General features: G+C 42.9%; 1 protein-coding gene across 2 annotated transcripts in view; it reads right to left on the bottom strand.

The window, feature by feature from the left end:
* Positions 1 to 1,776: 1,776 nt before the first annotated feature.
* LOC126162014 (developmentally-regulated GTP-binding protein 2) overlaps positions 1,777 to 15,405 on the bottom strand; it is a 140,723-nt gene continuing 127,094 nt past the window's right edge. For both annotated transcript variants that reach the window (XM_049918236.1, XM_049918235.1), the window contains 2 exons: positions 12,801 to 13,002; positions 1,777 to 1,993 (listed from right to left, as the gene is read on the bottom strand). In XM_049918236.1, the coding sequence (XP_049774193.1) occupies positions 1,907 to 1,993; positions 12,801 to 13,002 (289 nt within the window). In that variant the 3' untranslated portion in view covers positions 1,777 to 1,906. The remainder of the gene's footprint in view (positions 1,994 to 12,800; positions 13,003 to 15,405) is intronic.

Genomic DNA, 15,405 nt, shown 5'->3' with positions numbered 1-15,405 from the left:
GTACGGAACTGTATATACTGTGTTTTATCAAAATTTAAAGAGAGTCCGTTTGCTGAGAACCACTTAACAATTTTGTGAAAAACATCATTTACAATTACATCATTTATTTCTTGGTTTTTGGATGTTACTACTATACTTGTATCATCAGCAAAAAGAACTAACTTTGCATCTTCATCAATGTGGAATGGTAAGTCATTAATGTATATCAAGAACAGTAAAGGATTGTAAATAAACTAAATGCAAGCAAAATGAGGAATATAAATAATGAATGCAAAAATATGGCCAAATACATAAAATAATAAATTGAAAGAAATTGAATGTAAGTTAATACAGAAAAAGATACTTTAAATCACATAGACAAAGAATCCAAATGAAAAAAAAAGAAGACAGGAAGAAAAACTGAGGACAAATAAAATTAATACAATGATTAAAATGACATGACAATGAATTATAAATAAAGAAACTTACATTTAAATGAATTAACTGAATGAAAATAGTGGCCAAAGTCATAATATAAAATTTCAATGTACCTGAGAGGATTCAAACCCACAACATTCTCTGCACATCAGGAATATATTGTTACCACTACACTACACTACAAAGCTGCAAAATACTTATTTTTAAGGCACTCCAGAATGACACAAAATTCTTTTTTGTATATTACTGACAAACAAGGGCCCATTTTGATGAATTGCTTCAGAGTGTAATATCTGGGACCCTAACCTACACACTGTACAAATGGTTTCGAAGGTCAATCCTACCACTGGAGACCTCTTCTTGTCGATTAGAAAGATTGTCATTGCCAAAAGATGCAACAATTTTTGCAAACAGCATCTGTCAAGGAAAATCTAATGCTTATGTATTTGGTGTGTTATTGGCAGGTGCAGTGTTTGCTGCCACCAAGAAGAAGTAATCATCGAGTGTAGAAGGGACATGTTTTTAAACACTTCTTGGTCAACACTACTTGGTCTGTGATCTTCTCAGTATTTTTCACATAGTTATGTTTCCTATATTAACATTGCTCATTTGAGTGAAGCCATTTCTGTTTCATGCATATCATTATACTTACACACATTTTTTATTTACATGATAGTGCAATTTCTCATGGCTGAATACAGATGACTGTGTAAGGAATGGATTATCTAGAGTGACTGTGTTTGAAGACGTCCATTAGTTTTGTTCTGTCCTATCAACTGACATTTAGAGCATTTTGTAGCTGTACTAGGAAACTTTAGCTCATTTTCTATACAATGATTCACAAAGCTACTAGATAGTATAGATCAACAGTGTAGTCAATATAAAAGACTGTCTTTGTTATTTTATGAATGAGGAATCAATGTGACATTCATGAACATACACCAGGGCTTAATAGTACTTATATTCAGTGGTAGGTAATATAAGCAGCTAAACGAGGCTAGATTGTTACTCACCAAAAAGAAGAGTCATTATGGAGCAAACAGGCAAATAGGAAATGGCAATTACCAGAAAAGCTATTGGACCAATCCCATTTTCAGTGAGGTAACTCCCTCTCCCCAGTACCATGCCCCACATTTTTGTAAGTTCTATGCTCTGGAGAAGGACTGTATCCAGAAACTACCTCTTTGTCAGCTTTAGTTCAGAGACACAGGGCACAATACAGAACACATTTACCTCTTTATCCACAATGTGATCTCACTGCTATACACAGATGAGAGTAGGGGTGTTTACTGAAGTATTCTGTGGAAATGAATCTTCCACAGGGTGTGAGAAGGTAGAGCAATAAGACACAAGATGGGATATTGTTTTGATAACTTTATTTAATCTCTTGTTACAGAAGTAAAATACATCTCTTGCCAAATGGTTAGGTTCTGCTCTTAATGGAAGCACTGAGTATCTCTTGGGATCCTTTTACTTCACACACGCGTAATTATTTCTTTACAACTTGTATAACATCTTCATCATGCATAACATGATGCAAACCAACACGCTGTGGAGAATATTTTGTACTTGTCCCCTGCACAAAAAGAAATTACAGATTTTTCAGATCACCTAAGTTTTATGGCTCAGTCTCCAATAGATAACTTTTATTTTATGGTGAAAGATATACACATGAAATCTCCTTATTTCGATAAAGTAAAATCTTCTTACAGATATCATCCCCTATACTTCCCTAAACTCTACGCTACATATCATAACATGGTACCAGAACATTCTTGGTGGAATATAGATAAGGCATTGAGTTGTTGATAGGCACACAAACAAGACTACAAATGTCGCTGAGCTTTCAGATAAATCCTTGTACAGGGCTGAAGGAGGATTCATCCAAAAGCTCAGCACCATTCTCAGTCCTGTTTACATGCCTGTCGATAATTCAATGCCCCAACTATATGGTGAGCACTTATTTTTATTCCTTCCATTATCATACTATTACACCTACAGCCCTTTGCCTGACAGTCTCTGTATGGGTGATTTTACTAAATGAGAATACACTGCAACTACATCTGAGAGGATAAGGAGCAAAAAAGGCCATAAGTACAGGGCTATTACAAATGATTGAAGCGATTTCATAAATTCACTGTAGCTCCATTCATTGACATATGGTCACGACACACTACAAATACGTAGAAAAACTCAAAGTTTTGTTCGGCTGAAGCCGCACTTCAGGTTTCTGCTGCCAGAGCGCTCGAGAGCGCAGTGAGACAAAATGGCGACAGGAGCCGAGAAAGCGTATGTCGTGCTTGAAATGCACTCACATCAGTCAGTCATAACAGTGCAACGACACTTCAGGACGAAGTTCAACAAAGATCCACCAACTGCTAACTCCATTCGGCGATGGTATGCACAGTTTAAAGCTTCTGGATGCCTCCGTAAGGGGAAATCAACGGGTCAGCCTGCAGTGTACAAAGAAACGGTTGAACGCGTGCGGGCAAGTTTCACGCGTAGCCCGCGGAAGTCGACGAATAAAGCAAGCAGGGAGCTAAGCGTACCACAGCCGACGGTTTGGAAAATCTTACAGAAAAGGCTAAAGCAGGAGCCTTACCATTTACAATTGCTACAAGCCCTGACACCCGATGACAAAGTCAAACGCTTTGAATTTACGGCGCGGTTGCAACAGCTCATGGAAGAGGATGCGTTCAGTGCGAAACTTGTTTTCAGTGATGAAGCAACATTTTTTCTTAATGGTGAAGTGAACAGACACAATGTACGAATCTGGGCGGTAGAGAATCCTCACGCATTTGTGCAGCAAATTCGCAATTCACCAAAAGTTAACGTGTTTTGTGCAATCTCACGGTTTAAAGTTTACGGCCCCTTTTTCTTCTGCAAAAAAGACGTTACAGGACACGTGTATCTGGACATGCTGGAAAATTGGCTCATGCCACAACTGGACACCGATAGCGCCGACTTCATCTTTCAACAGGATGGTGCTCCACCGCACTTCTATCATGATGTTCGGCATTTCTTAACAGGAGATTGGAAAACCGATGGATCGGTCGTGGTGGAGAACCGATGGATCGGTCGTGGTGGAGATCATGATCAGCAATTCATGTCATGGCCTCCACGCTCTCCTGAATTAACCCCATGCGATTTCTTTCTGTGGGGTTATGTGAAAGATTCAGTGTTTAAACCTCCTCTACCAAGAAACGTGCCAGGACCGCGAGCTCGCATCAACGATGCTTTCGAACTCATTGATGGGGACATGCTGCGCCGAGTGTGGGAGGAACTTGATTATCAGCTTGATGTCTGCTGAATCACTAAAGGGGCACATATCGAACATTTGTGAATGCCTAAAAAAACTTTTTGAATTTTTGTATGTGTGTGCAAAGCATTGTGAAAATATCTCAAATAATAAAGTTATTGTAAAGCTGTAAAATCGCTTCAATCATTTGTAATAGCCCTGTATATATAACCAGAAATGTGTTTCATTGAGGTGCACTTACTTGAAGCCACAGAAAAAAGATTTTTGATAGTGTACGTTTAAATTATTGAAAGCACATGTGGGAACACGCCAACGAGTGGGAATGTTCTGTCTTATCTCCACACTCAACAGGGCTGGGAGCTCAAACACCACCATGTAGTAAGCCGTAATAGTAATGCCTGGCCAAACAAGCGGGCATTATGAAGGTTGGCGATACAACTCCTCGCAAAGGTAACCTTATCTGTGAATAGGATGGATAAAAAACTCCAGTAATGAGGTGCCTCTGCAATGAACCAGTGACAAAATCATCACCGCAGAGGCAAGTCTGTAGGTAATAACACCTGCATGTGGTGTTAGTAATACGGATAATGGCTGTTGTCACGGGGAATGTTCCACATGGTTGTCTGACTTACCCCTTGCATGTGAGATGTCTGCCTGGTGCTGATACCAGGATCACTGTCAAAAGTTATTTTATCTCCATCTTCAAGTGTGAGTACCTACTCTGCAACATATTTCCAGCCATATGTCCACATGACCATTTTTGCTCCTCATCCTCTCAGGGTTTGTTTCCTGCTGTCTGTCTCCATTTAGAAAAATCAACCTATATACCGATGTACACTTAATATATGTTAATAACTGCAGTAAAATATTACCAGGTTTCAATGTCAATGTTTTGCAAACTTGCACAATACATGCAACTGTTTGTGACTGAAATTTTTTACTTAAAAGACAACAATTGTCTGACACTTTTCCTTTGAATTAAATTACAACACCCACTATATCAATATAAATCTACGAAAATTACTGAGGGAAAACATGGTCACCTAGTATGAACAACAGAATCTGAAAGTATAACACTCTTTGCGACAATTAATTAGGCCTTCCATGTCAAATTACAAAAAAAATCCAAATGATAATCAAGCTAAACTTTCTCTTTGTTAATGATTATCAGGATGTAAAAAGCACAAATTATTTGTACAGCTACTTCCAGCTTTATACTATATTTGTGAAATAACAGTTACAGTTATCTACAATATTCACATGACACTTATTTAATGCCATCATGGGCGGTTTTAACTATAAATTTTATAATGGATGGTTGGTTGGTTATACACAAATTTCACTGGGCATCAACTGTGTGCATTGTTGCCACATTATTTCAAATAAAGTGAAGGACGTTTCAGGGAGCTTCCAAATTACTGTTTGGAAAAATCAAATAATGGGAACTCCAAGTAGGAATATCAAGAATGTAGGAAAAGACAAATTGCTACTTACCACAAAGAACACATGTGAAGTTTCAGATAGGCACAATTAAGAGATACTTACATAAAGCTTTTGGCCACAGCCTCCATCAGCTAAAGAGGAACACACGCCATTCATGCAGACACGCAAACACATCTCGTGCACACATGACCACCGACTCCAGCACCTCTGGCCAAAATGCTGGAGATGCTAGACTTGGCTGGCCAAAATGCTTGAGATGCTGGACTTTGCTCTCATGTATGCAAGAGGTAGTTTTGTTTTGCTTTGCTTTAGGGTGCAAACAACAACTGGGGTCATACGTGCCCAAGTCAAAACTATAGAACACAACAGAGAGGAGTTAAAAAATGACTATAAGTCAGTCCCAAGTGACATTAAGAGAAGATAGCTAAAAACAGGGGCGTGGAGAAAGAGCTAATAAAGACACCATGCAGAAACGGAGCTCCGAAACTAAAAATTAAATGGCCTTTGCCATGTTGCTTTAGCAGATAAAAAGTAAAATGCCGTCAACAGCCCCCACATATTTTGCCAAAATGGCCGATAACTCAGATGGCTAACCCAAGCGGGAATGTAAACGGTTAAAAAATGTACATTCCGTCAGGAAATGGTGGGCAGTTAAAACTTGGACGCAATGTGTACAGAGTGGTGGGGTAGCGCCACTTATCAAATGATGATGGCTAAAAAGGCAGTGCCCAATATGCAGCCTAGTTAAATTGACATCATCCTGGTGGGAGAGCCGAGAGGAGGTCATCCAAGCTGCTGGGAGAGGCTTAATAAACCGGAGCTTATTCCTGTGAAGGGAGGACCATTGACAATGCCAAAGGGACACCACCTCTTGCCAGACAGCAACACAGAGATCATCCGAGGGAATGTAGGGACTAGTGGGCTGAGGTACGAGGACTGCAGCCTTGGCAGCAGTGTCAGCAGCCTCGTTTCCTGGCAGACTGACATGACCAGGAACCCACATAAACATCACAGTGGCTCTACCAAGACTGAGCAAGTGACAGTTTTCCTGAACCCGCTGCACTAAGGGATGGGTGGTATTCAGCGCACATTGACTTTGAAAGGTGTTGGTGAGTCTGAGCAGAGGACACACTGTGGCCTGATACAGGGCGAAGAGCTTGGCTCTAAATACTGAGCAGGGTGCCAGAAGCTGATACCGAAAAACACAGGTGCCAATGACTAAGGCACACCCGACCCCATGGTCAGTCAGAGAGCCATCAGTGTACACAAAAGTACTAATGCAAAGTTCCATGCGAAGGTTGTGAAACTGAAGGCGATAGAGTGAGGCTGGAGTAGTGTCCTTAGGAAGCAAATGAAGGCCACGGTTAACATAGTCACTTCACTTCAAGAACCCACCAGAAAAGTTGCAGGTAGCCTGAAGTTAAGCTGCCATAGCAAGTGCTGAATGCGGACTCCAGATAGTAACAGAGAAAAGGGATGAACCCCATAGTGGCGATTGAGGGAATCATCGAGGGACGCATAGGATGAGTGGCCATGCATGGCAGACTAACGGCATGCATACCTGCTGTGGAGAAAGTCACAGCAGTAGGACAGTGGTAGTTCAGTAGCTTCAGCATACAGGCTCTCAACCAGGCTAGTGTAAAAGGCACCAGTTGCCAAAAGGATGCCACGATGGTGGATAGTGTTGAGACAGCATAAGAGGGATGGACGTGCAGATGTACAAACAAAGCACCCATAGTTGAGTTTCGAACAGACAAGGGACCAGCACAAACGGAGTAGGTGGTTCGATCGGCACCCCAGGAAGTACGATTGAGGACATGTAGGACAACCATTGAGGACACGTAGGACACTGAGGAGCCGCATACAGCAAGCTGCCAGGTAAGACACATGGTAGGACCAAGAGGGTTTCCTATTGAGCATGAGCCCCAGGAATTTCGTAGTTTCAACAAATGGAAGGGCAACAGGCCCAAGATGTAAAGATGATGGGAGAAACCTGCCAGACATTCATACAGACGGGTTTGTCAGTGGAAAAACGAAAGCTGATGTTGATACTCCACGAGTAATGACAATCAAGACATTGCTGAAGATGCCGCTCAGTGAGACAGGTCAGTGGAGAACTGCAATAGATGGCAAAATCGTCAACGAAAAGGGAGTCGGAAATGTCCAGCGGCAGACAGGCCATTATAGGGTTAAAGGCGATAGCAAAGAGGACGACACTCAGGACGGAACCCTGAGGCACACTATTTTCCTCAATAAAGGTGTCTGACAAGGCAGAACCCACACGCACCTTGAAAACTTGGTCTTTTAAAAATTCCTGAAGGAAACGGCAGATGCCCACGAAAGCCCCACGTGTAAGAGTACAGAGGAAATCAGTTCTCCAGCAGGTGTCGTAGGCCTTCTCCAAGTCGAAAAACACAGCCACAATCTGGGATTTCCACAGAAAACCATTCATGACATGGGTGGATAAAGTAACAAGACAGAAATCCACATTGTGCATTCATTAGTAAATTGTGCAACTCGAGCCACAATACCAGCCAGGCATGAATCATACATTCCATCACCTTGAAAACGCAGCTGGTGAGAGAGATGGGGCGGTAGTGTGGTAGTGAGAAGGAAGGTTTGTGTCCTTACCAGGCTTAGGTATGGGTATGAGAGTGGCTTCACACCAAAGTCCAGGAAATGTGCTCTCTGCCCAGATGCGGTTGTACGTGTTAAGCAGAAAGTGCATGCATGCAAGAGAAAGGTGTTGCAACATCCGAATGGAGGAAGGTAGGGTGATAGTGGGAAGAGCTTGAAACTTCCTTAAAATGGTGGCCCATGGTGTTGGAGACAGCAATAGGGTCCACAATAACATTGTCTGCTACTGTCAGGCCAGAAATTGGCGAATGGATCCTGGTCCCAGATAGCCATTGGAAGTTGGCCCACACAACAGAGGAACGGATGGGACTGTTAAAAGAACTAGTGAATGAAATCCAGCTAGCTTTTTTGCTTTCCCAAAGAAAGCAATGACACTTTCCATGCATCTGTTTATACGGAATGCAGATTGCCATTGTAGGTTGACGGTTTAAAACACGGAGAGCACACATGAATTGTGTCACAGCACACCTCAGTCCAAAAAGAGACTGGGACACGGTGTGGTAAAGAGAAAGTGCGAGGAATGGAACATTCTGCAGCAGTAAGTATAACATTTGTGAGATATTCCACCTGGTCATCACAACTGGGGAAATCTTGTGGTTTGAAGTTCACCAGGGAGGAGTAAAGCTGCCAGTCAGCCTTAGTAAGTTGCCATTTGGATGTGCATGCAGGTGGGGTAGGAGTCAGGAAACAGATAGCACAAGGGAAATGGTCGCTCGAGTAGGCACCAGAAAGAACAGACTACTCAAGACGATGGGCAAGGTGGGCAGTGCAGAAGAAGAGGTCCAAATAATAATAGGTGTGCAAGGAGTAGGAAAGGAAAATAGGTGCTCCAGTGTTAAGATGGGGAGGTAGCTGCCCAATAAGCTCAAGGAAGTCTGCCCTGGTGACATTGAATGACGGAGGGACATAAATGGTACAGACGGAAAAAATCAGGTGGGGAAGGAAAAGGCGAACTGCAATAGCTTGAAGATGGGTATTCAGGGAGATGGGTTGGCTATGAATGTCATCGCATACGAGCAGCATGATGCCCCCATGAGATAGGGTGCCGACCTCAGAAGGAAGGTGAAAACAAACCGGGAAGAAATGTGAAAGCTCAAACCAGTCGTGAGGGTTCAATTTCATTTTCTGAAGGCAGAGTACAAGGGGACACTGCAATGCTAAAAGCAGCCGTAAATCCTCTTTGTGGGACCGAAGGCCACAAACATTCCAATGGAGGAGAGGCATGATGAGGAAGAGGTGTAAGGGTGTCACCTCGGCGGCTGCCGAGTGACAGCCTGTGAAGAGTTGCTATTACAGGGCACAGAAGCAGGAGGATCCTGCTCCATGGGTTCCACAGAAGCATCGGATTGCTTGTGCAGTTGGTCTGTGGAGTTCAATGCTGAAAAATGTTGGTGGTGAGCACCGGTGACACGGAGGCTGGCTGGGCTAAGGTATCACATTGCGACACCGTTGAAGAGGATCTTCGAGTTGTCAAAGGAGAAGACAGTTTGCCTATGGTGGACTTCTTCGAGTGTTCCGGTTAGAGGTAGATTCAGGTGTTGGTTGTCTGGAGGGATATAGGAAGTCTTTATGGAAGTACTCTTTCTGGCCTACTGGTTGTGTAGCTGGTGGCTCGCCCCTTGAGGCGAGAGTTTAATGGCTTGTTGCACAGCTGAATGAGGGGATGGCGATGCTACCTTGACACTGGGCGATTTCAGAACCTCACAGCTGAATTGGAGATCACGTCTGTGTGGTCATGTCCTTCATGGAGCGAGGGGTAGCAAGAACAGAAATATAGGTGCCAGGGTTTGCGACTAGCCAACAACTTGTGAGCGACTGAGTACAGCACTTTTTCCTTTACCCAGATCTGTTGGACAGCCTGGTCATCAAGATACATGGGACAACCCTGAGAGGAGGTGGCACGGCCGCCATTGCAGTTGATACAGAGGGGAGAAGGAGGCAGACAATCGCCCTCATGCGCATCCCTACCACTGGTTACACATTTGGCTGGGTGTCGACAAGACGTTCTAGTGTGGTTGAAACAATGACACTGGTAGCAGCACATTGGGTTCAGAATGTATGGCTGCACTGTGATAATTTCATAGCCTGCTTTGATCTTGGACAGAAGTACCACAGTATCAAAGGTGAGAAAAAGAGTGTGGGTGAGCACTAAGGAGTAATGTGCCTTTTTCATTACCCGGTGGATCGCAAAAACACCCTGATCAGAGAGGTAAGATTGGATTTTGGCCACCTCAGCTAAACTGTTGAGCAGCCTAGTATAAATAACACCACAGGAAGAATTCAAAATTCTACGGGCCCTGACGTGAACAGGGTAGCAATGGAGAAGCGAGGTGGCAAGCAGTTGTTGTGCTTGAGAAGCAGTAGTAGTCTCCAACAGCAAAGTGCCATTCCGTACACGAGATTAGGTTTTCACACGATCAGCAATTGCATTAACACCTTTCTGAATAATAAATGGATTTACCTTGGCAAAGGACTGATCGTCTTCAGCATGTGAGACCACAAGGAACCATGGTGCAGCGGGAACAATCTTTGAATCGTTAGCCTCATTATGTTTATGTTTCGTAGATGTTGATTGTGAAGATGATTGACTCAGTGCGAGAAAATCCCCCATGATTGCCAGCATCTCCGATGGCGTGCTCCTTCCAACTGGGGGGCCCTCCTTCAAAAGGGGGCGCACCCACCTTAAGTGATTGTTCACATCTCAGGTCATACCTCCCGAACACTTGACAGAGGGAGCAATCGACAATTTGGGAAGGTTTCAGCTCAGGCACTCACCCCTCCTTGAGCCTGGCCCGTACCAGGGGTACACCCGAACCCTACTGTCATTCCGGGGCTGGGAATTACGCATTACCCAGTCACCTGTTACACGTCAGACACATGGGCCGGCCTTCAGGAGCAGACAGGAAAGAAGAAGAAAAAGAGGAACCTCAAACTTTGAAGCGGAGGAATGAGAGGAGAAGGGAAACAAAGAAAGGAAAAGGGAGTGAAAAACAATGAGACTCTGGTACCGCATGCCGTGGAATTTGAATCCGCGCCAGACGTCATGGACGTCGAAGACCCATAGAGGTCGCTGCACCATAGGTTGTGGCGGCGTGCACCTCCTGGCCCGCTTTTAGTGTGGGAGCGCCACCAGTGGAACACGTGGTCCCAGCGGCCAATAGCGGCGTCCCCAAGAGCGTACTTAAGCACCAGCCACTCGCACATCAAGTCATTCTTATCTCGCTTACGTCGGTTTGCACCTCGCTTGCACTAGACTGCTTTCTTCCTGGTTCGCGTACGAGTTTGTTTCCTTATGACTCTGTTGTTCGGTCTTGTCGTATTCGTTCTGTCCTATGTTGGTCGTGTCCATCCTTTTTCTTATGTTGTTGTTCGTGGGCCTCTCCGCGGGTCCCGCCGCGCCTTTCGTCAGTGCTACCCTGCAACCATCCTGGTCGCAGTTACAACACAGACTGTTCTTACATCATCGACAGACAATGCATAACATCCCCAATAACATCCCAGACATGTTCGCCAAGGGAGGGGGGAAAAAGAATAGCAAGATGATACACATGCAGCATGGAAAGGAAAAAAATATTGCAAAGGCTGGGGCTCCGTGGTAGACAAGCATGAACCCACCAAAGAGTGACAAGCCCCCTGGGGGGCGGGGGGCGGGGTGCATGAGGTTTGCTTGCTGAGTTGTGTGCATTTCTGTTTTGGCTCTGTGGCCAAAAGTTTTATGTAAGGGTCTTTTAAATGTGCCTGTCTGCAACTTAACGTGTCTTCCTTACAGTAAGTAGTAATCTGACTTTTCCTACATTGTCAATTACCGTTTGCCATTTCCATCGTACTTATGCATTCTTTGCAGTAATTGGTGGTTTGAAGGACCACGGTGGATTCTGAAAACTCACTGGAGAATTTTGACCAAGTTGTGACAGCACTTAAGCTCTATAGTTTTTATGTTTATCCTCTTCAATATCTGATATTCTTAATCACTGACAATTTGTTTATACCCTCAATTCGTCTGCAGTAACAGCATTTTGCCACAAGTGCTGTGCATAATACTCAAGAATGATAAAACCAGCATAAAACTGATTGCAACAATAGCATATATTATTTTTTAAGTGTTCTCAACAAACTCTCAGAACTCTCTGATAAACTAAATTCTAGTATACTCAATGCTTTGGCCTGAAAGTCACAAGAAGTTTATGTATTTTTCCTCCATCCCTTCCCTAGATTTTGGTGCGGGACAGTGGCACTGCAAATAAAGACGTCCAGGTTTCACATTCGAGTAGGTCCTACTATTTTTCAGTCACTTATAATTTCCTTTGCCTCAGGCAATGATTCATTAACATGAAAAAGTCAATTCGCACAACAGTTCAGAACCCATATTGAACTGTAGGCACCCATGTAACAGGCTAAGCCAGCTCCAAGGTTGGAGAAAGGCAATAACATACCATCTCCAATATGAACATGTCTAGTAAAGCACTGAGGTGTTTAAACCAATCTTTGGGTTGAGAAGAGCTTTTATTTACTTAAATTTCTTTTATAGAAATCTACATATATTAAAATCACATGAGCCAATTGCAGTTCCTCTTCTTTTCAAATCTCCCACATTTATTTAGCATATTTTAGGTGGTGATGGTCTAGTAAATTATATCCCTAATAGTAACATTTTCAGTTCTTGATTATAGTGTAGCAAATGTTCTTATTGGTTTGGGGCATTCAGTACTGACTGTTCGTCATCAATGAGGTCATAGACTTTTCTAGAAATTGAGGATAAGCAAAAGTATTAAAGAATCAGTTCAGTCATTCAGTCAGTTCATGCCCTTTTCAAAAGCAGGTATAAGTCTGTAACACAATTTAACTACTTGATTTTGAAGTTATAAAGAAATATTGTATTCTGTTTTATAGTAGCTTGTTTCGGATGATCTGAAGTACTTGTCATGTTGTCAAAAATGTTTTACACTAATAGTCTACTTTGAAGATCATGCAAAAAGCTGAGTTGTGTTTCAGTCCATGCTCATTTAAGTGTAAAGTGGATTCATGTGAGAGTTTATATACTTACCCAAACAAGTGCATATTTGAATGCAGCAGCCAATGTACGATGAATAGCGTGGCAAACATGCTCAACAGTAACACCTTTTCTTAAAATAAGGCCATCATCAAAGTCTGGAGGCTCACCAGGCTTCTTAGTGTACACACGAATCAAAGACAGATACTCCCACAGTTTCTCCAATAGGTAATCCAGATTTAGCTTCATATTGCAACTGAAAAAATAATGTGTGAAATTTTTTTTTTCTGTAACAGTGCACACTTTGTAATACACTACTGGCCATTAAAATTGCTACACCACGAAGATAACGTGCTACAGATGTGAAATTTAACCAACAGAAAGAAGATGCTATGATATGCAATTGATTAGCTTTTCAGAGCATTCACACAAGGCTGGCACCAGTGGCGACACCTACAACGTGCTGACATGAGGAAAGTTTCCAACCGATTTCTCACACACAAACAGCAATTGACCGGCGTTGCCTGGTGAAACATCGTTGTGATGCGCCATGTAAGGAGGAGAAATGCATAACCATCACATTTCCGACATTGATAAAGATCGGATTGTAGCCTATTGCGATTGCGGTTTATCGTATTGTGACATTGCTGCTCGCGTTGGTCGAGATCCAATGACTGTTAGCAGAATATGGAATCAGTGGGTTCAGGAGGGTAATACGGAATGCTGTGCTGGATCCCAACGGCCTCGTATCACTAGAAGTCAAGATGACAGACATCTCATCCGCATGGCTGTAATGGATCGTGCAGCCACGTCTCGATCCCTGAGTCAACAGATGGGGATGTATGCAAGACAACAACCATCTGCACGAACAGTTCGGCGATGTTTGCAGCAGCATGGACTATCAGCTTGGAGACCATGGCTGCGTTTACCCTTGACGCTGCATCACAGACAGGAGCGCCTGTGATGGTGTGCTCAACGACGAACCTGGGTGCATGAATGGAAAAACGTCATTTTTTCAGATGAATCCAGGTTCTGTTTACAGCATAATGATGCTTGCATGCATGTTTGGCGACATCGCAGAGAACACATATTGGAAGCGTATATTCGACATCGCCATACTGGCGTATCACCCGGCATGATGGTATGGGGTGCCATTGGTTACATGTCTCGGTCACCTCTTGTTCTCATTGACAGCCCTTTGAACAGTGGACGTTACATTTCAGATGTGTTACGAACCGTGGCTCTACCCTTCATTCGATCCCCTCGAAATCCTACATTTCAGCAGGATAATGCATGACCGCATGTTGCAGGCCCTGTACAGGCCTTTCTGGATACAGAAAATGTTCGACTGCTGCCCTGGCTAGCACATTCTCCAGATCTCTCACCAATTGAAAACGTTTGGTCAATGGTGGCCGAGCAACTGGCTCGTCACAATACGCGAGTCACTACTCTTGATGAACTGTGGTATCATGTTGAAGCTGCATGGGCAGCTGTACATGTACACGCCATCCAAGCTCTGTTTGACTCAATGTCCAGACAAGGCTGTTATTACGGCCAGAGGTGGTTGTTCTGGGTACTGATTTCTCAGGATCTACGCACCCATATTGCACGAAAATGTAATCACATGTCAGTTCTAGTATAACATATTTGTCCAATGAATACCCATTTATCATCTGCATTTCTTCTCGTTATAGAAATTTTAATGGCCAGTAGTGTATTATTATCATCAATGTTAACTATAATGCTCTTATCTAACTTCTCTGGCAGGTTTTACTTAATGTGACTTCTGTATAATCCTGCTCTCTGATGTAACAGCCATATAAATGTTTTACTGATTACTTATGATAATTTATATCACTGTAATTAATCTATGGATGTAACGTCTAAAGTATGTGCTGTAAAAGAATGAAGATGTTAAATTTCACTGGTTCACACACAGGGAAAGTAGGTGTGTAATCGTGTAAAACTTGGTGGGGGTGGGGGGTGGGGAAAGACCTACCACCCGCTGCAACAGAACTAGATAGGTGGGGATTGAAAAGGTGAATCTGGCAAACAAACTGCAAAGCTACTTTGTGGCATGAGTTAGTTTGTGGCTAGCAAGCAAAGAGCACACATCTTGTGAACTGAAAGAGGTGAGAAAAACTGCAAGACTATATAACGTAGCCTCAGATGCAGTCGTAACGTGGAATATTATTCATGGCGTACTTTGGTTAGCTCTGTACTAAGAAAATCTGACACTAAGAAGAGAATTTTCAGAACTTGTTACACTGGAGGAGTCATGGATACTTTTGCCACCTTTTTTGAATAGCACAGGAGATCAACATTGACACCACCTTCATCTCATTATCAGATGTGTACTGTATAATGGCATGAACCAGTTATATGGTTTCGTTTCCAATAATGAGTTTGAGTCTGGTAAATATTATGCTCAGTCACTGTTTTTTATGCTTAGTCATTCAACTAGACAGTATCCTATCCCAAGTGCTGCGATGAATCAGTGTATCCTATTTTACTAAACTGAAAAACAATTGTCTTCCTTAACAAAAGTTACAAAACTCTGAAGTTGTAAGATACATAATTATTCAGTGAGCAAAAGTTTTGAAATATTCCACACTGTTTTCATAAAGTGACAGTTAAAGTATTCGGTTCAAATATTTCG

This window comes from Schistocerca cancellata, chromosome 2 (genome assembly GCF_023864275.1).
Source record: "Schistocerca cancellata isolate TAMUIC-IGC-003103 chromosome 2, iqSchCanc2.1, whole genome shotgun sequence".
NCBI lineage: Eukaryota > Metazoa > Arthropoda > Insecta > Orthoptera > Acrididae > Schistocerca > Schistocerca cancellata.
The sequence above is the reverse complement of the archived record's forward strand: the minus strand, read 5'-3'. Positions and strand labels throughout refer to the sequence as shown.